The 20208-nt window shown below is 44.1% G+C and overlaps 2 protein-coding genes across 2 annotated transcripts in view; one reads left to right on the top strand and one right to left on the bottom strand.

Annotated features, from left to right (window-relative positions):
* htr6 (5-hydroxytryptamine (serotonin) receptor 6) overlaps positions 1–2574 on the top strand; it is a 4885-nt gene extending 2311 nt beyond the window's left edge. The window contains 2 exon segments of the mRNA XM_061259107.1: positions 1–117; positions 2218–2574. The exon segment at positions 1–117 is cut by the window's left edge and continues 10 nt beyond it. Coding sequence (XP_061115091.1) covers positions 1–117; positions 2218–2574 — 474 coding nt within the window.
* An 839-nt stretch (positions 2575–3413) lies between these two features.
* tmco4 (transmembrane and coiled-coil domains 4) lies at positions 3414–15674 on the bottom strand. The gene is made up of 14 exons (XM_061258835.1): positions 15540–15674; positions 14517–14661; positions 13441–13615; positions 12223–12250; positions 11979–12108; positions 11461–11558; positions 10870–11013; positions 10393–10512; positions 9037–9201; positions 7796–7932; positions 7364–7448; positions 6918–7035; positions 6655–6772; positions 3414–4549 (listed from the first exon to the last, which is right to left on the bottom strand). Exons 1-14 carry the CDS (start codon positions 15583–15585, stop codon positions 3827–3829), a joined length of 2232 nt encoding a protein of 743 aa, XP_061114819.1. The 5' UTR covers positions 15586–15674; the 3' UTR covers positions 3414–3826.
* Positions 15675–20208: the final 4534 nt, after the last annotated feature.

Below are 20208 nucleotides of genomic sequence, written 5' to 3' on the forward strand. Positions count from 1 at the left end.
CGCAGGCTGGCTCACAGGCAGGGCAGAAGGGCTCTGAAGGCCAGTCTGACTCTGGGAGTTCTGCTGGGGCTCTTCTTCAGCGCCTGGCTGCCCTTCTTCATCACCAACATGGCACAGGTCAGTGTGCGTGTGTGTGTGCGCGTGTGTGTGTGTGTGTGTGAGAGAGAGAGTGTATCTGCGTTTGTGTGTGTGTGTGTGTGTGTGTGCGTGCTTGTGCGTGTGTGTCCATGTCTCTTCTCTTGGCTTTCTGTGTAGTGTGTGTCTGTATGTGTGTGTGAGCGTCTGTGTGTGTGTGTGTGTGTGTGTGTGTATGTGTTTCACCAATCAAATCACCAAGCTGTTGTTGGAGAGTGTCCTTGTCAAGCAGGAATAACAGTATGGAGGTCAGGACGACTCCTCTCTTCATAAGTGGAAGGCATGTGTGAATGTCGCTGGGTAACAATTTACAATGAAGACCCCTCCTGTCCTTGTGATGAGAGATGTTTCTCCATCTGACAAGACAAGGCACAGCACAGGATGAATTCAGACACAGTCAATACATTCTGGCAGTTATTTTTTTAATCTTTTTGAACATTCCAGAGCAGATGTTTATTACTCCCTGCCTGCTTTTCCATTTGCTCCTTCATTTCAGAGCACATTACAGTTCTTCACTTCGCTATTTTCCCATTTCCTCTCAGAAATATAAAAATGGTCCAAAATAAAACATCTTGATTACCTCATCATCGCATCAATTAGCTGCAGTGGCACCTCCTGAGCTCAAAATCGAGGAGGCAGAAAATATCCCCTTAAACTAATTATTGGTCTTCATCTGTTTTCATTTTCCTTGATTAACAATGTGACTAAGTCAGAAAGTGTTGGTGCTAGTAGGCGAAGCCACTTTAGTGAATTAGATAAAACTGAAATAAAACTCTTTAGTCGCGCCCATTTCAATCGACGTTATTCAAAATTGTTGTTACATGGTGTTTGTTTTGCGCACTCATACTGCTAGAAGATTCCTGGCAAAGATGTAACTGTCACGATGCAAATGTAGTAATTTCGTTTAGATAGCCTTTATTGCAACGCAGTAGATTTTTTCGTGTATGCTGTAAATACAACAACGTCCCGATAAATTGAATTACATTGTGCAACTTTGTAGCGACGAAGTGTCTGAAATTGAATCGATTAATCTCTATAATGTGGCGTGAAGAAAGAAGCTACGTGTATACCTGCCAATTGATTATTCCCATAATTGGCAAACTTGTTAATCAAGGAAAATGATTGAAGGGGATTTAAGGAGGTATTTTCTGCCTCCTCAATTTTGAGCTCAGGTGCACTGATTTGCTGGCAAACAGAAGGAACAAAGAGCCCACATACAAATGCCTGACATTAGAGATGTTTCCAGGAAACTATTATGTAAATTCCCAGAAAGTACACAATTCAACTCAGGATATAATCCTAACGTTTCTTAGTATTTACCTTTTTAAAAAACTTTTTTTTATTTTTTTTACCAGTGGTAATTACCAAATTATGTGCTATTCTTTCTAAGAAGTGCACAATTATAACCAACCTAAACATTTGACAGTCAGTAAACAAGTAAACAGTTTAAGATTCTTAGTATTGACCCACACATATTTTTTAGTATTGGTTTACTTGTTTTTCACCACTGGTAATTACCCAACTATGTGCTATTATTACTGTATGTTTATCTTGTAAATACTGAGTACTTAGGGGACTGTAAAAGGGAACGTTTTAAAATAAATAAATAAACTTAATTACTTTACCATCGCCTCCATTAGGTGGCAAGCAGAAGGGGTAAAGAGATTAATGGTCACAGCCTGCCTCACTTAGTAATCACTCCTGTTCTGCTCTTCCTCTTAATCCAGTCATTTCATTTCCCATCTGTCCCTCACCCCTCTCCCCTGGAGCCACTTCCCCTGTCTGCGCTCCCTGCTCAGCGTCTTTCACTGTCACCGTGACCCACCGACGGCACGTTCTCCCCCGTCTCTGCATCCCTGTCAATGTTCTCACTTCCCCCTCCCTCACAGAAACGAGGAACCTCAACCCAAACGTACACTTCCTAACCTCCTCCGATTACGCTGTTAAGATGCATGACAGAAGAGTGCTGCTCTTTTCCATTTTAGCCTGCATTCTTCCCAACGCAAAAAGTTATCTCACAGCCTATGATCGTATTTTCTTTCGCTCTCTCCCCCCTCCCTACCTCCCCGCCCCAAACCCAAGGCAGTGTGCCAGTGCGTACCCCTCGCGCTCTTCGACGCCCTCACCTGGCTGGGGTACTGCAACAGCACCATGAACCCCATCATCTACCCCCTGTTCATGCGCGACTTCAAGCGGGCCCTGGGACGGCTCCTGCCCTGCTGCTCCTCCTCCGGCTCCCCCCGGAGGCCCTCGCCTCCTCTCTCCCTGTCCCTGCGTAACTCCGGGGAGCCCCACCTGCCCTCCGACCCCCCCTCCCTGTCCTCCGACGCCCCCCAGCCGCCGGCCACCGCCACGGACGCCGTCAACCTGTTCGACGCCGAGCATGCTGGGAGCCGGCTGCCGCTGCTCCTGCCCAATCAGGTCGACACCCTGGACTGATGGATGGAGGGATGGCAGAGGAGGAGGAGGAGGAGGAGATAGAGGAGGAGGAGGGGAGGAGAGGAACGAGAGCAGAGGAAAGAGCTGGCCTGTAGTGTAGTGGTTAAGGTACATGACTGGGACACGCAAGGTCGGTGGTTCGATTCCCCGGTGTCACCACAGTAAGATCCACACAGCCGTTGGGCCCTTGAGCAAGGCCCTTAACCCTGCATTGCTCCAGGGGAGGATCGTCTTCTGTTTAGTCTAATCAACTGTACGGCGCTCTGGATAAGAGCGTCTGCCAAATGCCAATAATGTAATGTAATGAAAGAGGAAAGGGGAAATGTGCGCACATGCCTGCGAGTGAATGTGCTGCCTAAACTCAAAGGGACCCATTTATAAACCTGTGAGAGGAAAAAACGGAGATGGAACCAATGAAAAGGTGTGAAAAGAAGAAAAATGTGATTCAGTTTTTTTTTCCTCTCATCTTGAACCATTCTTGACAACAGTCCACCAAGAATGAAACTGAACAAAATGTTAAATGACATTTAAAATCACCAGCCATTCAAATGATTAAATCAAAGCAATATCAACAATACTGTTTTTTATCTATTGAGGATAAAAATAGTGTTATAAGATCAATGAGGTTTAGTGCTAGAGACCCTTTGTCAGTTTGATTTGCTTCCATTTGAATGAGGGGGTGGCAGTTAAAGAACAAACAACAGCACTCAGCCTGTACCATTCTGCATTCAGACTGTACCATTCCAAGAATAGGAGGGGGTGGTGTTAGTCTCAGCAGCAGGGACAAACACCAAGAACTGCTGTGGTGTTATTATCAGGTGACAGAAAATCAAGGCTGCTGAAGATGAAATTAATTTAATTTTCATAATCCATCTTTGCAGGCACTACTGAGATGAACAAAGAGACAGAGATAGAAACATCAGACAGATGGAAAGAACAAAAAAAGGGCCAAATATCCTCCTAATGTACAGTAAACAGCCAAGAACACAATCATTTTACCACATTGATATACATAAGATCAGTAATCAATAATTACCTTCAGCTTCCCAGAATACTGAACGTTTCTAATGTTTAGGACTTTACTTTTAGGATTTTAGAAGCAATTCACACAAACTTTAGATACTAAAATATTGTTAGGATTAGTGTCTTTTCCTTTGAATTTACGTTTAATTTCATGAAGCTGAGATTGGCTGGTAACAAGGAGAGACTTATTCGTATTACTCTTATTTTTAAACACAAAAAACGGCTTTAACTAATAAACGTTATTATTGTCCTTGGACCTTTTTACATTTTGTTCAGCTGACCCACTACGGTGGGAACTTGATAGTGTTGTGTCAGAGTCCGTCTCCTGAACTGACTGTAGTGACACTGCCACCTGTTGGCCTGAGGAGGAACTGCAGCCAGGTTGCCCATTCCCAGTTTCTGTGCAAGAGTGCTCAGTGGTCCAGTTCGTTGTGTCCCAGTCCCAGTGCGTTGTGTCCACCCCCTCTGCTCCACACCGGGGCTCCAGGATTAAGCCCACGTTTTTGGAAATGACGTTCTGCTCAGGCCCATCCACTGAACTACCCAGAAGGCAGTGCTGCGATGGAATGTCTACATCATTCAGGGAATCCAACAGATCGGAAATGTCCGGAATATCCCAACCGTCAGCTGCGCACCCCTCTTTTGCTCCTTCCTTTTCGTCCCCCTGCCTTGACTCCTCCCCGAGACGGGCGATGACACTCCTGTCCGTGTCACACACTGGCTCCCCTTCAGCCACTCCCCCTCCCCCTCCCCCTCCTTTGTCTCCAGGCTCCACCCTCTCATCCTGGGAAACCCCGCCCCCTTCTACCGATTGGTCCTGCCCAGGGTCTCGCCCCTCCTCCGTACACTCCGGAGGCGCGACAGTCGGGACTCTGGCCCTCTCCCGCGTCGGCACTCCCACGGCGATGAGGATGGTCTCCATCTGACGCATGTAATCGAGATGGCCGTTGACCTGTGGAGAACGCCGAATTCCAGTGCACTTACACATACTGCGCAGCAGGGAACACACACTTACCTCAGGAGTGTCCGATCTTATGCGAAAAGGGTTTTCGTTTTAGCCAAGCACTCGCCAAGCCTGCCTTTGAGACTCACAGCTCCTTCTGTTTCAGTCCTAGTGTTCAGAAGCAGTAACTTTGCTTTGATTAGTGAAGCGATTCAGATGTCACAGTACTGGGCTAAACGATAAACCCGCACCCACAATGACCCTTTTTGGATACGACAGAACACCCCTGACTGAGTTTCTTTATTTCATTTCAGTCAGTGTCTTGTGTACGCTGCAAAAAACTTACATCTTATTGAATATTATACTTAAATTCAGATATCTCTTGTTTTTATAGTTTTAAGATTTTCTTACCTAGCTTTTTGACCACAAAGATTGGTTTGATTAACTGAATATTATATTCCTTCTTTCAAGAAATCGCAAGTAAATTTCTTCACTGGCAGATCATTCTATTTATTTTACTCAAGTCATGCTTCTTGTTTCATTCTTATTTTTAAATTGCAGTTTATACCTTGTACCTTGTTTTCACCAGGAAAGCCCTTTATATGAAATGTGTTTCTGGTGTCTAAAACTTTTCCTGAAAACTGACCAAACAGTGGCACATTTGTTGAATGGCATAATTACATTGTTTAAATTTCCTAGCGTGACCAGACATAGTCAACTATCTTCTGCTCACAAAATAAAGGAGGATAATTGTGTCATTTGCATATTCTTTTGCTTATGAAATGTTTCAGTACCATTTTCAATGACTCATTGTCCTTCATCGACTGACAAACAAACAATATGCATCTGATTGCAAAGTTTGTTCAGCATTTAGCAGCCACCAAACTTATCATATTAATGAGAGTGAACTTTTAATTTGGATTAACCAGTTAATAAAATAATCTCCAAGAGCAAGGGCAGTTAAGGAGATGCATTTAATACTGGACAGAACTGGCCTCATCTTGTGATCTTATCATAACTGTTCAGCCAAATGGGTACAATGAAAATGGCATGAGTCACTTTGCAAAGTAGCATAAAGGTACAAACTAAAGCAGGCAAGCAACCCATATTAGGTAAAATAAGTATGTCGTCCATTTATTATTAGCTGGAAGTAGGTGTGACTGTGGGTGGCACTGCACACAGCAAGAAGGTGGTGTGTTTGAATCCTGCCCAAGGGCCTTTCTGTGTGGAGTTAGCATGTTCTGCCCGAGTCTGCCTGGGTTTACTCAGGGTACACCGGGCTCCTCTCACAGTCCAAAGACAGGCAGGCCAGGGTGATCGGAGGCTCTAAATTGCCCGTAGGTATGAATATGTGAGCAGGGTGTGGGCCCTGTGATGGATTGGCGACCTGGCCAGGGTATATTCCTGCTTCACAACCCACTGAATGCTGGGATAGGCTACAGCTCCTGCTTCACACCCACTGAATGCTGGGATAGGCTACAGCTCCGCCCCCATACCCCCAAGGCTCTGACCAGGAACAAGTGGTTTTAGAAAATGGGTGGATATGTGTGACTGTTATTCTGTGATTCAACCAATTTGGTCTTCTCAGGCATCGACGCGCGTCTAAACTGTGCATCTCCCTGCTAAAGGTCCAGGGAGGTGACTGGCAAAAGATTAATTCCTTAGAAGTCCTCAGAAGTTGAGATCGATATTATTGAAGATATTTTGTGTTAGTACAATAGTGTCTGGTGTTGGCACAATCTAGTGTAATCTCCAGGAGTTACAGTATTGTATTAATATGTATTGCATTAGTATTGCATTATGGGGCTGGTTAATATGTGTTGCGTTCACCTGTAAACTGTTCACCTGGGACGGTCTGTAGCATAGAGGTTAAGGTAAATGACTGGGACACGCAAGGTCCGTGGTTCTAATCCCGGTGTAGCCACTATAAGATCCGCACAGCCCTTGGGCCCTTGAGCAAGGCCCTTAACCCTGCATTGCTCCAGGGGAGGATTGTCTCCTGCTTAGTCTAATCAACTATATGTCGCTCTGGATAAGAGCATCTGCCAAATGCCAATAATGTAATGTAATGTAAACTGCCAATAGTGGGTCTATAAAGTTCTCCAGTCACTCACCACTGAGGACAGATCCACGTTAATCATACGCTGATCGTCCAAGCTGATTGGCTGAAGTCCAGCAACACACAGCTGGGCTGATGACCCCCGGTAGAGGAATCCCAGCAGCCAATCCCCTCTAAGTAGCACACATGGGTAAATAATTACACAACAGTGTGACACCCACAGGGTTATATAACACAGTCACATGATACCAAACCAGACTTGGAAAATGCTGTTAACTGCTGAGCCGTGACCTCTCCTCTCCTCACATCTCCACTGACCTGCAGTATCCATTGACAATCTTTCCAGCCACGACTTTGGACATTCTCTCCCACTGCTTGGGCGACCCATCGACTGGGGCCCCCAGCAGGATGGCATCCTCCACCACACCTTCACTGCCTGGGAGGGGGTGGGGGTGAGGGGGTAGAATTTCAACAACTGCAGCTAAAAATACTCAAACGGTTGTTTGTGTTTGTGCTTGCTGGGGTGCCTGTGTTTGTGCACTCAGGCCAAAGGACACAGAGCAACACCCATCAAGCAATTATCTTTAAAGATAATTGAGATTTTTGAATAATACCTGAGCTTGGGCTTTGTCTCACATGCAGTTTTATTTACTCCTGAGCTGTTGTTATGCTTGTCCGAGAGGCGCATGCACATGTGTTCGTGTGTTACAGAAGTACATGTGAACTGGCATAAGCGTGTAGTAAACATGAACGGCTGTCCATGCCTGTATCATTGGCGAGTTCCTGCAGGCAGAAGTAGATGACTCTCGCTCCAAGACTGAAACCAATCAGGCTGACCGGACGCTCCCCCTGTATACAGCAGGGCGGGATTGGAAGACAGAATGGACACAGATACCGTTACAAACTGCAGTTTAACCCTTTAAGGTGTGAGGTCACAAATATGTGAGAATGTTCTTAACTTTACATTCTAACGCTGATGTAACAATCAGTACTGGCAACTGAAATCAACGGAACACCAACTTAGAATGCTGAAAAGAACATTCCAAGAAACCTACTCTTCTTCAGGTTTTAGAACAGGATGACATCAATTCGTTTTGTCCAAATGTTTGAAACATGCGTGAAGTCATAATTTCACACAAGGCGTGGTCCATTTGTGTGCTCACACGCTTTGGATCTCCCGCCCCTTATGCACTCACCTGCTGCCGGCTCCGTAACACCTGTGCCAGGTGCTTTCCCACCTCTGCAGAGCGGCTGAGACACACCCCCCAGGGGTTATCGATCACACTGGCCACTGCCAGGATGGAGGCGGGCCATGTCAGCGCTGTGACGATGCCTGGCCAATCACAACACGCGGCAGGGCAGGAGTTATACAGAGTCAGTGAAGACACACATCGAGCAATGATGGATACAAAAGACATGCAAAACAAAACACTGTTAGAAAACATTTTCAACTGGAACTGGGACCTGCAGCACAAAGCAGGATTAGGGAATTAGCTGGATAACTGCACTTAAACCCTGTTAAACCCAGCTCTTTTTACTTCCAGATTTGGGAGGTTTCCGGGTTTTACTGAGTGCAGTTACCCAGCTAACTCTGTAGTCCTGTTTTCTGATACAGGTCCCTGGTAGCTGACAAATGCTGGCATCCTGTAAAGTCCATATTCTTTAAATAAACACACAAAATTACAAGATTGTACTTAGCCTCCCATTCATCAGATCATATTTAACACTGTGACACCATTCTAATTTTATGTACCTTAAATTGCCACTTTAGCGAGCCAAACACCATGACTCACACAAATAGCAGCACAAACACAGAATATTCTGTAATATGAAAATCTGTTCATCAAAAACAGCAATGGAAAATGAGTCAGAAATCATAAAACTTGTCATGTCACATCCTTTGACGCATAAATGGAAAAAAATTTAATTATGCAAATTTCTGGGATTAAAACTGAACAAGTGACAGGAAATAGGAAATCAGTTTTATTTTAAGGCGAGTGCCACCACTTCGTTTTAAGATTAGCATGAATAAAATGGGTGATTATCCATAAAACCTTCATGAATGACTCAAACTGCTTTTTTCTTTTATTTAATCACCCAATGCATGTTAAATGAAATAAAGTAGTGGAAATCAGCAGTAGTGGAGCAGGGCTTCTGCTCTATTCACATTATGAGTGCAAAGACAAAGGGCTGTTTTCTAAACTAATTTTCGGAAGAGGTTTAGTTTTTTTTCAAGGGTTTTAGATAATGGCCATTTCTCATTGACACTACGGATTCCAATCGATCCAATCATCCTGTTCGAGAGCACAAGTGTCTGCTCTGATAATTCACCAGACTGTGACAGGGGGAGAGAGAGAGGATGACAAACCAGCAACGGGCTGTGATACAGGATACTGAAACGGCATGTTGGCATGCGTATGGAGAGAGCGCCCCCTACCTGACAGTATGGTGTACTTCAGTGCCTCCTGGGCCACGATGCTGACCAGTCCGTCCAGCAGGGAGTCCATCGCCGACCCCAGGTCCCGCAGGAAACGAGACTCCCACACCAGGCAGTACTGCTCCCCACACGCCCCCAGACTGCTCCAGGGGGCCTGGACCGAACCTGGAGGGGAGGCAGGGCTGGAGAGTGAACTCTGGGTTTTAAAATACACGCCCCTTACTAAAGGGTGACAAATATGTGATTACAATTATTAAATTGGTGATTAGAATTATACATATGTGATTAGAATTAGAATGATTAAATATGTGATTACAATTATTAAATATGTGATCAGATTCATGAATATGTGATTAGAATTATAAATATGTGATTGGAATGTCAAATATATTCTTAGAATTATAAATACGTGATTCAAATCATAAATATGTGATTCGAATTATAAATACATGATTTGAATCATAAATATGTGATTAGAATTATAAATACATGATTAGAATGATAACTGAACTACTCTTCAATGGGTTAAGTCTGATGTCCTGGAGAAATCATAAGGGTGAATATAAATAATTAATTGCTAGTATTATTGCGAAAAACTTCAGGAAAAAGCAGAATTGTTCTGTCTACATACTACGAGTATAAGCCACACCAGGGCATGCTCACTGCATGTTGTGAAGATCATGCCAACATGAAGAACCACAAAGGAGAAAATCATTCATCTGAACATTTGCATACATTTTCATTTGCTACTTGCATACAATGAACATATGTGACAACATGATTTTATATAAGAAATATTTGCACATTTATAGTCTCTTTGTGGCAATATAAGTCGGTGGGTTTTGTGTGGGATGAAGCGTATAAACACTGCACAGAAAAATGTTTTAACAGCATGCACAATTTAGGTTGAACTCTATAAACCAGACTCCAGCTGATACACAGACAGGCCATTAGCCACAGACAGTACACAGGGCTAAGAGCGCGATGCAAGAGGTGCATTTGAGGAGACTAAAACACAGGGAACAATGAATGTACACTAGGCCCAGAGGCCCAGATGAGGCTCACTGCATTTCTCACTGCATGTACGCCAGGCCCAGAGGAGACTCACTGCATGTACGCCAGGCCCAGAGGAGACTCACTGCATGTACGCCAGGCCCAGAGGAGACTCACTGCATGTACGCCAGGCCCAGAGGAGACTCACTGCATGTACGCCAGGCCCAGAGGAGACTCACTGCATGTACGCCAGGCCCAGAGGAGACTCACTGCATGTACGCCAGGCCCAGAGGAGACTCACTGCATGTACGCCAGGCCCAGAGGAGACTCACTGCATGTACGCCAGGCCCAGAGGAGACTCACTGTATTTCCCGCCGCACAGCCAGCCTGTCACAGCCACCGTCACGCGGAGCCGCTTCCCCGAGCTCAGCGGCAGGAACTCAAACTCCTCGATCGCGCCCACCCGCTTCTTCATCTTATAGCCTGGGAGAGAGGAGGAGGAGCGTTAGATCCGAATGAACTGAAAAACTGAAAACAAAAGCACACAAAAACACTTAACACATTAAACTCTTTTTTTGAGGTTCTGATTAAATGTCAACCATCCACATTGTGAAATAAACACCATTATTAGTTTTTTGGAGCATCTTGCGAGTTTGCAAGGGCCAATTTCACAGTCACAGATAAAGCCTAGTCCGAGACTAAATTAAATATAGATTACATTTTTTATGCTTCTCCATTCTGTCGACAAACTGGCATGAGTGACAGGGCAGTAGCGTGATGCACAGTCATTCTCCAGTCAGGGGACGACGCGTCGTGCTTCACTGAGGCCCGTTATCTTACCGGCTAGCCCCGCCCCTGCCGCCCCAAACAGGGAGGCCATGATGGCGATGCCCGCAGCAGAACCCAGAGCTGCCGCCCCGCCGGCTCCCAGGACCGCCCCCGCGCCCGCGGCAACCAGGGGCGCCGCCAGCCCCCCCGTCACTCCTGGGGGAGAGAGAGAGAGAGAGAGGGAACACACAACGCTGTTCATCCACCTCTGCGCACAAACACACAGGATGTTCACACATAAAGAACAGGAACAAATCGCACAGCTGTAATTAACACTGTAAAAAAAGTCTGTCCTACCAAGTGTTTTACTCTTATATTGAGACTTAAACTCTTTTTTTTTTCTCTCAAGTAGAAAATATTAGCTTATTTTCATAGAGGCAAATGAAAACATCTGGACAGTGAATAACCACTTTTTATGCACAGGCCATGGAGGACACACTTATTAGAAATAATGTCAGCTCACAAACCATTACTTCACCCAGCTTGGTACAGCTGTGTACAGTTTGTACGTTTGTGGTGCGGACAGTGTTGCACCACCTCACTGATGAAGCAGCCAACTTTTTGATACAACATACAAAGAAATACAACAATATCTGCACTAACCAATCACGGTGCCCCCACCCACGGTGGCCAGACCAATCAGCAGGTACCGACGCAATTTCCTGCCCCTTTCCTTCCTGCGTCGGCGAGAGGACTCCTCTCTTCAGAGAAAACGAGAAAAGCCGAAACAGATAGTGGTACATGACCTACATGCTCAAGTGTCATTTCATGAATACTCCCTTACACCCTTTTGGACATATTCACTTAGTCTTAGTCTCATTAATAATATAATTGACATTAATAATGATTGTGTACTGGACAAATTCATACGGCTAAGCTCTTTACAGATGTACAGCACATTACCTGATGAAGCAAATATACTTACTTTCCTGGTCAATCCTTAGGGAGAGCAGTAGAAGACAGAAGAAGCAAAGTAAAACATTCCTCTACTTTGACTTACACACTCAACTGCAAAGTTGAAAAGAACACCCCCGTATTGAGAGACACATCACACCGTGCGCACTGTAAGATTGTACACTTTCGCTCCAGTGGTTCTGTGCGCAGTCGCCTGCATCACTCACTCGCTCTCCTCTCCTCCCTCTCTCAGCCTCTCTCCCAGCGTCTCCTCAAACTCCTCCAGCTCTTGGGGAGACACGCGCAGCAGGCAGCCGACGTGCCGGATGAGGACCCGGGCCCGGGCGTCGTACTGACCTGACCGAGAGAGCGTACAGAGGAACAGAGGACTCAAACAATATCAATCAAAAATATCAAAAATATCTCAGCCCATTTAAAAATAATTAGGAAAATGAAACGGTAACTGCTTACCGTCTTTGACGGAGAAGGAAACCAGGTCCTGGGGAGGAAAGATAATGTCAGGTCATGTGATAATGCCGCTGGCACATTGACGACCAATTTGCTAGAGAGAGTGCAGCATAAATGGAGCGAAATCACATTCATTAAGCCTTAAACAAAACGACAATACAGACCCTGTAAAGAAAGTTATTTATTGGTCCTACGTGATGTTCTGACAAATAGGAGCTCTCACTTATTGTGGGGGTTTATAGCGCAGACAGGTTAGGCCAATGAGTCTGACGACTTACTGTTCTTAAGTGAAGATAAATCGTTCTAATTATAATAATAATAGACATTCAGTTTTAATGTTTTTTTAATACCACCCATATTTTGCACTGTCAACAGAACTTTAAAATATGCACTTTAAAACTATGTAAAGGAGGGGGTGTGGTTTTATCTCATTATAAAATTCTAAAGGAAAAGAATGACTCTGCCATCTAAAGAATGACAGAGATGAGCTCACACTGAGGTGCCAAATAACCCTTATAATGCGAACACTTTCAGTCAGCTTAGTCACTTATAAAGCAACGACAGACCACACTGGTGGACTAATATGAAGACAGATTAAGAGCCTTGATTGTAAATGGCAAAAACATGGCAAAAATCATACGAAAAATATGGGAACCATATGTAGGCGGTACAAATTTGGGCGTTTTAATGATTTCTGCGAACTAGACAAAACCTTAGGCAGCAGATAAGAGTCACAGCTTCCTTTGTTTTGTGCTTTTTCAGAAGAGTTTTTTTCTTTTCCAAACAATGAATTATTTGTACTCATCGATGCTAAGCCATCAAATGGATTCACTCATGCTGGTTTCAGGCTCTGCTCGGCTAGATTTTCTCCAGGACTCTGGCAGACATGCTGAAAATTTGACAGTGAATCCGACAGACCATGAAGCAGAAAGCCGTGCCACTCATGGGGCGACATGGGGCGACATGGGGCGACATGGCTCAGGCAGTCGTCTGGCAGTCGGAGGGTTGCCGATTCAATCCCCCGCCCGGGCTGTGTCGAAGTGTCCCTGAGCAAGACGCCTAACCCCCAAATGCTCCTGACGAGCTGGTCGGCGCCTTGCATGGCAGCCAATCGCCGTTGGTGAGTGAGTGTGTGTATGAATGGGTGAATGAGAAGCATCAATTGTACAGCGCTTTGGATAAAGGTGCTATATAAATTCCAACCATTTACCATTTACTCACCTGTATGATGGGCGTAGACCCTGAGCACAACAGAGGCTCCCCCTGCAGGATGGAGAGGAACGTGTCACTTCCCTCGAACCCCAATCCCGCCAGGAACGCTCCCATGACTGGCATTACGGACTCGTCCAGACCCAGCCAGCTCACAAGCCCCTCCAGGTACTGCTCCCGAAAGCATCTGCAGAGAAATGGTCTCTCTTCAAACTCATGTCCCGCGGACCTGAACGCAGGTTTCTGTCGCTGCCAATCTCCGGATCAATTAAGGATGTCAAAACACACATTTAATGTAATATTAATTAAATTAATGCAATGGGGCGACATTAGCAATCAGAGAATTCCAGGTTCAATCGCTGCCCTTCTGGGCAAAAGTTTTGAAGCGTCAGTTTTGAAGTGTGACCGAGACACCCAACCTAAAGTGTGTGTGTTTGAATGGGTGAATGAATGGGCATTAATTGTGAAGTACTTTGGAAAATGTACTATTTAAATGCAGACCATTTACCATTTAATACTTAGTCAATGAAAAAAAAAGAAGAAGAATCTCTTTCAACAGGAATTATTTGCCACATATCACAGAAAACTGAAGCAGTTGTGACTGACTGATTAAAGGTCCTGAAATGCGAATAATGAACATTAACATAATGTGACATTGGAGGAGTGCAAATCATACTTCAACAGACATTAAATGTCTAGAAAATAACAATTAAACATCTGAATTGACAATTCAGACTGCAGTTGCGGTGGGAACGGTACCCAGAGGATCCACACAATCATGATTGAAAACTCCCGTCCTAACACACCATCCACCCCCACCACAACATATCTCATGTCACCATCCACCCCCACCCACAACCCAATTCATGTGACCTGCCCCTGCCCCCCCCCCCCCCCCCCCCCCCCCCCCCCCCCCGCCAAACACACATTTTCATACCGATGATTTACTTTTCATGCTATGGAACCAATCATCCAGCTGAATTACAAAAGTACCGCCAGCCAAGGCCACGTTTGACAGTGTGAGTGATACACTGCAGTTAATTAACTGCTGTCCAATTGCATACCGCACCCCTCCTTTCCCATCATACCTGTGCTCCGGGCCTGAGAACAGCTGACCCAAGGACACCCCACACAGTCCAGCGTAGGCAAAGCGACCCGGTTCGCTGAGCTGCCTGCCAATCACTGCCTCAGAAACCGTTATGTCCCGCCCATCTGGCGTTGGCCCGTCACTTTCTGGACGAAGAAAAGATTGAAAGTCTGCTATTACGCTGTCACCTTCGGTTGTACCAGTATTTTAGCTTGTGATACATAACATAGTCACTTCAATCATACAGATTTAAATGGACCCAAAGAGTGCCCGTTACAGACAAGAGAGGATGTTTTTAAGGTTACACCAAGAGTTAAGTAGCTGAAACACACAAGAACAACAAGCCGTACAGTAGATAACTGTAGGTGCACAGCACTGAGAAAAGGTGAAATGTCTAAATAATATCTATATAACACAGACCTCCACAAAGAGTCAGAATAACAGGAGCGACATTTGGCCGTATGCAGAGCATGCAGAAACAATATTAAGTGATTCGCGTGGGATAACATTGGCCGAATTTGTTGTGCTTAGAGTGCTGCCTGCAGACTGAAGTGGTCTGAAAATATTTTTTCTTTGCAACATCGGGTAACATCTCGGTGGCCTATGCACTTGACCGTTTCAAGCCCTCTTTTAAACAAAGAGTACAAAACGCAGCTTTTCTAACAGACAACATCACAGCGCTCCAATGCACTGAATGACAGCCGGAGTGCGCGAGCCTGCGGTGAAGTGCGTCTAGAATACGGCCCTCCCATTTGACACGACTGAACAAAGATTAAAGGTGTAAAAACCCAGTAACTTTAATGATGCATCCGGCAAGGATAGTGAGAGATAGCTCAACGTCGTGCCTCTGTTAACACATTAAGAGAATATCCAAGTTAGGATACTTGAATCAAAATCCAGTCAGGCTACATAACGGAAAGGGACGTCTTTCAGTACCATACGGTGGGGGAATAGAACTCAACTAGCATTAAAGCTAGAGTTTAGATAAAATATGTGCATCGATAGCCTAAAACAAATTATGTACCTGTCGATGACCCTGTACCCGTATCGGTTCCTCCGGCTGTGTTCATACTATTTGCAGCGCTCGGGTAGCAAGAGCTACAGGCAAGCGATGTGCGAATTACGTACGTTGTTTTCGGTAGAAAGTTCAACAAACTTCTGTAATCCCACCCCCTCATATGATGTGGGGGCACGGTACTTTAAGTGACGTCAATTACATGCGCCTGTCAGCAATGAATACGGAACTCAGGCAAATCATGCCGTTAGTTTACAGAAATGACCCTTTTCGAGGTTTGCCTTTCATAGAGGCAGCCCCATCACGGTGAGCCTACACAACAGAAACAAATTGATCTTATCACCATGCAATAGTGAGAAGTTGATTTGTGATCATAGCAAATAACATGACGTGCATGCGTGTAAAAGAGCACAACAATTTCACATGCTCTGATATTTAGTCTACAAAACATTGTAATGATTCTTTGTATTTTTTATAAACCAGTTAACTGTTGCAAAGTACGTAGCAAGAATGATACAACCACAGTAAATTAAAAACAGTCATTGACAACTATAATAATAATGGTAAAAGTAAGAGAGCACCAGCAGGGTTTAAGCCACCAGGACATTTGAATGGGTGTCCCTCCCTCCAACCCTCTCTCCACCTCTCTTCTCTCAGTATCAGATAATCTCTAGCTCTCTCCATCAAAGGTCTCACAGCCATGCCCCTTTATGCACCTATGGGTTTGGAATAGGGGTGATAAACACAATGTTATGCGATAATGCCCCCTGGGACATCGCTAAATCTACTGTATGGCAGGAGAGTCAGTGTACCCCCTAGTGCATTCTCAGAGACCCCCAGTTTCCCTATGATTGCTCCTAACCTGCAAGGCAGCTTGGAACGCAGACTTAAAATGCAGAAAATGCACTCGCAGGGGGAGAACTCTGGAACGTTCTCCCCCTATAAAACCAGATAGATAAACAGTCCACTATGTCTGAGTAAGGCACAGGGTTAGGACTCTGCAGAGGGGATTGTATCAACACGGTATGCACATTAAGGGACACAAGTCTCTGGTCTTAATCTCAAGAACTATGTATTCTACTATGCGGAAACCTACACCACAAGGGTCATTCAATAAAACATAGAATAAATAATATTTTCACTGCAATATTTGTGTTCTCACCCAAGGCACTTTTTTCCGTTGTCCCTCAGGATGATAAAGACCACTGCAGAAACGTCTCATTAGCATAACTCACAGATTTCCAGTTGATTAATGACAAGGACTAGGATAGACGGTAGAACACAGGACATTATTTATCGCTGCTACAATGAAGTAAATCTTGACTCAAAACAAGTCTCTGTTTACCATATTAAGGGTCTGTTAGTGGGGAGGCAGTGTAGCATAATGGCAAGGGAACAGGACTTGTAACATTATTGTTGCAAGTTCGATTCCCAGGTAGGTCACTGCTGTTGTACTCTTGTGTTAGGTAACCCACCTGAAATACTTTGTTATATATCCAGCTTTATGAATTGAGTGTGTGTAAGAATGCTGAAAATAAATGTTAAACTTTCTTGTGTAGTCACTCTGGATGCAGTCTAAAAATTGCAAACAAAATCAGACCAATACAGATATTTCCTTGATATTCATCCATTCATTCCTTGATATCTGCATATTCTGCCTGTAGCATTTCAGGTTAAGGTTATGAAAACGCATCTTTGGTCTTCCAGATCATTTCAGAGGTACATACTTCAGTCATCAGGAGGTATGGACTTGAAAAGATTCATTCTGGCAAAATATGTAAATTAGATCATTTTCATACTTTATTCAAGATGGCAAAATGACAAATTCCACAAAGCCAGAGAGGGCCTGCACACCTTGGTAGAGTTTTTTTTGCAGATGCAGCTTTTTTTGAGGTTAAACTTTTGAAAAAGTAAGGAAAAAGCGCAACACTGCTACTTTACAGAGTCACCACTTTATTGGCAGACGTGCTGACGTTTCGGCACTAGGCCTTCATCAGAGTAACTTTGCCAGAAAATGGAGAGCTTCATTTATAGAGACATACAATAGGGAACACCCAATAGGGAGTCCCAACCAATGATTCAATCATTGATGTGAAAAGACATTAGGACATAAGGGCAATACATACATTGTTGAAAAAAGACTTAACATCAATCACAAATTTACATCTCCAACTGTTAAGCTTGATGGACATGGTTATTTTTTTCTCAGTGTTTGAATAGAAAAAAGTATACAGATCATGGAATTGCAGTATTGCAGTAAGTATTGCAGTCATGGAAAAATAAAACACATTGGTACATGTTTTTAGAACTAGGCAGAGTACAAGCAGAGTTATAGCATCACATTCAAACATAGTTCTTCATTGAGTCCATTCTTAAAACTTTGCAAAGTGTATATCCAGAAGGCCTCACGTTGTAACAAAAGAGATTCTATGTCACCACCTCTTTTTGGTGTTTTAACTTGTTCAATTCCATACACTTGTAGGCTATTAGCATTATGTTTGAGGTTGTTAAAATGCACTGCAACAGGGTAGTCTTTATCATTGCGCTTGATAGTACTTTTATGTTCACTTATTCTATTCCTCAAAGGTCGGCTGGGTAAAACCAAAATCGACTCCAAAGAAAGAAATGGTAAATAATAATACTAATTTCAAAGGGTTCTCGAACCCTCATGCTCTAACTCTCTCTTTCTTTTTTTTCACCAAACCTCTCACTATCACCCCATTCTCTTGAGTCAGACCTGGGCCTTGCTCTAGCTACAGAAGTCCATCTTGATCTGTAAAGGCAACGTATACTTGTAACAGAGAGATAGAGGGGAGGGTTTGCTAGCCAAGACCGTTTCTCATGTTTTAGTAGATATCCCCAAACTGTAGACAGAGGCATCATTAATCGAACGCACGTTGCTCCTGAGCATTCTTGGAGCCGGAAGGATGCGTCAGAGAGAAGAGTGAGTGAGAGTCAATGGACAACTCGCAGTGGCAGGTTGTTATCAGCACAGCGTTGACAGAGTACACGGCACTGTAAAGAGAGGGAGAGAGACCTGCCTGCAGTTATGGTGATAAAGTACTTCATTAACTAGGGATCATAAAATGGGCAAGAGAAGAAAGGCTAGGATCAGACAGACAGACAACCAGTCATCCCAAAAGACCGTGAAAGGACAGCTGAAAGACAGCTAGCAGGGTTATTTTAGAGTCAACAGCAGTTTGGCAAAAAAAGGAGCAAACACCAGACATGGAAGGGCTTGACCAGGGCTGCCTAACCCTGTACTTGCAGATCTGCTGTCCTGTAGGTTTACATTTCAATCCAATCAAAGCACATCTAATTCAACTGCTAGAGCAGGGGTGTCCAACCCTGTTCTTGGAGATCAACCACCCTGTAGGTTTTTATTTCAAGCCTAATTTGGCACACCTGATTCTACTCATTAGCAGTTCAAGGAGATCGCTGTTGAATGAGGTGTGTTTAGAGTGAAAAATGACAAGACAGTAGATCTCCAAGAACAATAGTCAATACCAGGCAACAGGTTTTAACGCCCTCTGAACTCTGAAAATGCCTCATTGAAAATACATTTGTTATAATACTGCTCGTAGTTGGCTGTTGCTGTCGTTTCATATAGTTGCTATTGCTATAATTACAGTTCCAGTGCAAATTTGTGACGAAAAGCCGGTTGTCTAGGCATTCAGGTGAAAATCCAGGTACATTTGGTTGAACCTAACCAGGCTATATTGGAGTCAACCTTGTCCATTTATGTCAAAACAGCCTATGTCACTCAGCCTAGATTTACAACCCTCCGGATGTCTAGATTCTGCCTTTACTCACCGCCACTGAAGATCCTTCCCTTCGCTCTTCTTTCAAATGTTTAGTCACCCTTTAGATATTTATATGGGGGGGGAATACATGCTATTTTTAGGGGAAAAAATAGACAGTAAAAATAGTCACACACACACACCATTGCATGTGCGCACATAGGACGATGTTCCTAAGCAACATGTCCCTGGGTAATCTGCATCATTCCAATTACTCCAGAAAAGCAGCTATCTTAATTGAGAAATTGATTGAGACAGTGTGGCAGTACAGATTTGCACTTAAATGGTAAGATTCAGTTCAGTTCCTTGATGCTGTGCTGCCTCTCTCTCATCAGATTACATTATATTTATTTGGCAGATGCTGTTATCCAAAACAATGTAGAATATGTGCATACCAAATGTCATACCATTCGGCAAGATTCCCTGGAATTGGACCCTTATCAGAGTATAGAAATAGATAACATGCAAAAAAGAAAGTAATGAAAATGGCCTTTCCATTTCCCCAAGATTTTATCTTCCAAGCAATGAAGCAATAATGACAGCAGTAATATTGGTCATAATTATGACACGTCGTTGCTCAAATTAGCCAGTAGGGGTCAGCATAGCCATGCGTCAGTTCCGCTCCTTAGCGTTATACATCAGAGTAATTGGCTGGAGCATGATCTTCACTCACTCTAATTTCTGTCTTACCGCATGGAGGAGATAAGAGAACTGATCATCGTTGCTGAATTGCACTTTGAATAATAATCATCCCGAGATCTGCATTCTTCCTTCATTTGTTTCTCCCTCCCCCTGCTCCTCATTCATGTCTCATTTGTTTCTCCCTCTTTTCTCTCCCTCCCTGGCAGTGGAAAAAGAGGCAGCTTTGAATTGGAAGA

This window comes from Conger conger, chromosome 10 (assembly GCF_963514075.1).
Source record: "Conger conger chromosome 10, fConCon1.1, whole genome shotgun sequence".
In the NCBI taxonomy this organism is placed as follows: domain Eukaryota; kingdom Metazoa; phylum Chordata; class Actinopteri; order Anguilliformes; family Congridae; genus Conger; species Conger conger.

Excerpts from the sequence above, each read along its gene's own strand:
- tmco4 (XM_061258835.1), bottom strand. The coding sequence starts at position 15,585 with ATGAACACAGCCGGAGGAACCGATACGGGTACAGGGTCATCGACAG. Across the intron at positions 11,014-11,460 it reads GGGTGGGGGCACCGTGATTG|GAGTGACGGGGGGGCTGGCG; the intron begins GTTAGTGCAGAT and ends TCTCTCCCCCAG. Across the intron at positions 7,933-9,036 it reads GAAGTACACCATACTGTCAG|GCATCGTCACAGCGCTGACA; the intron begins GTAGGGGGCGCT and ends GTGATTGGCCAG.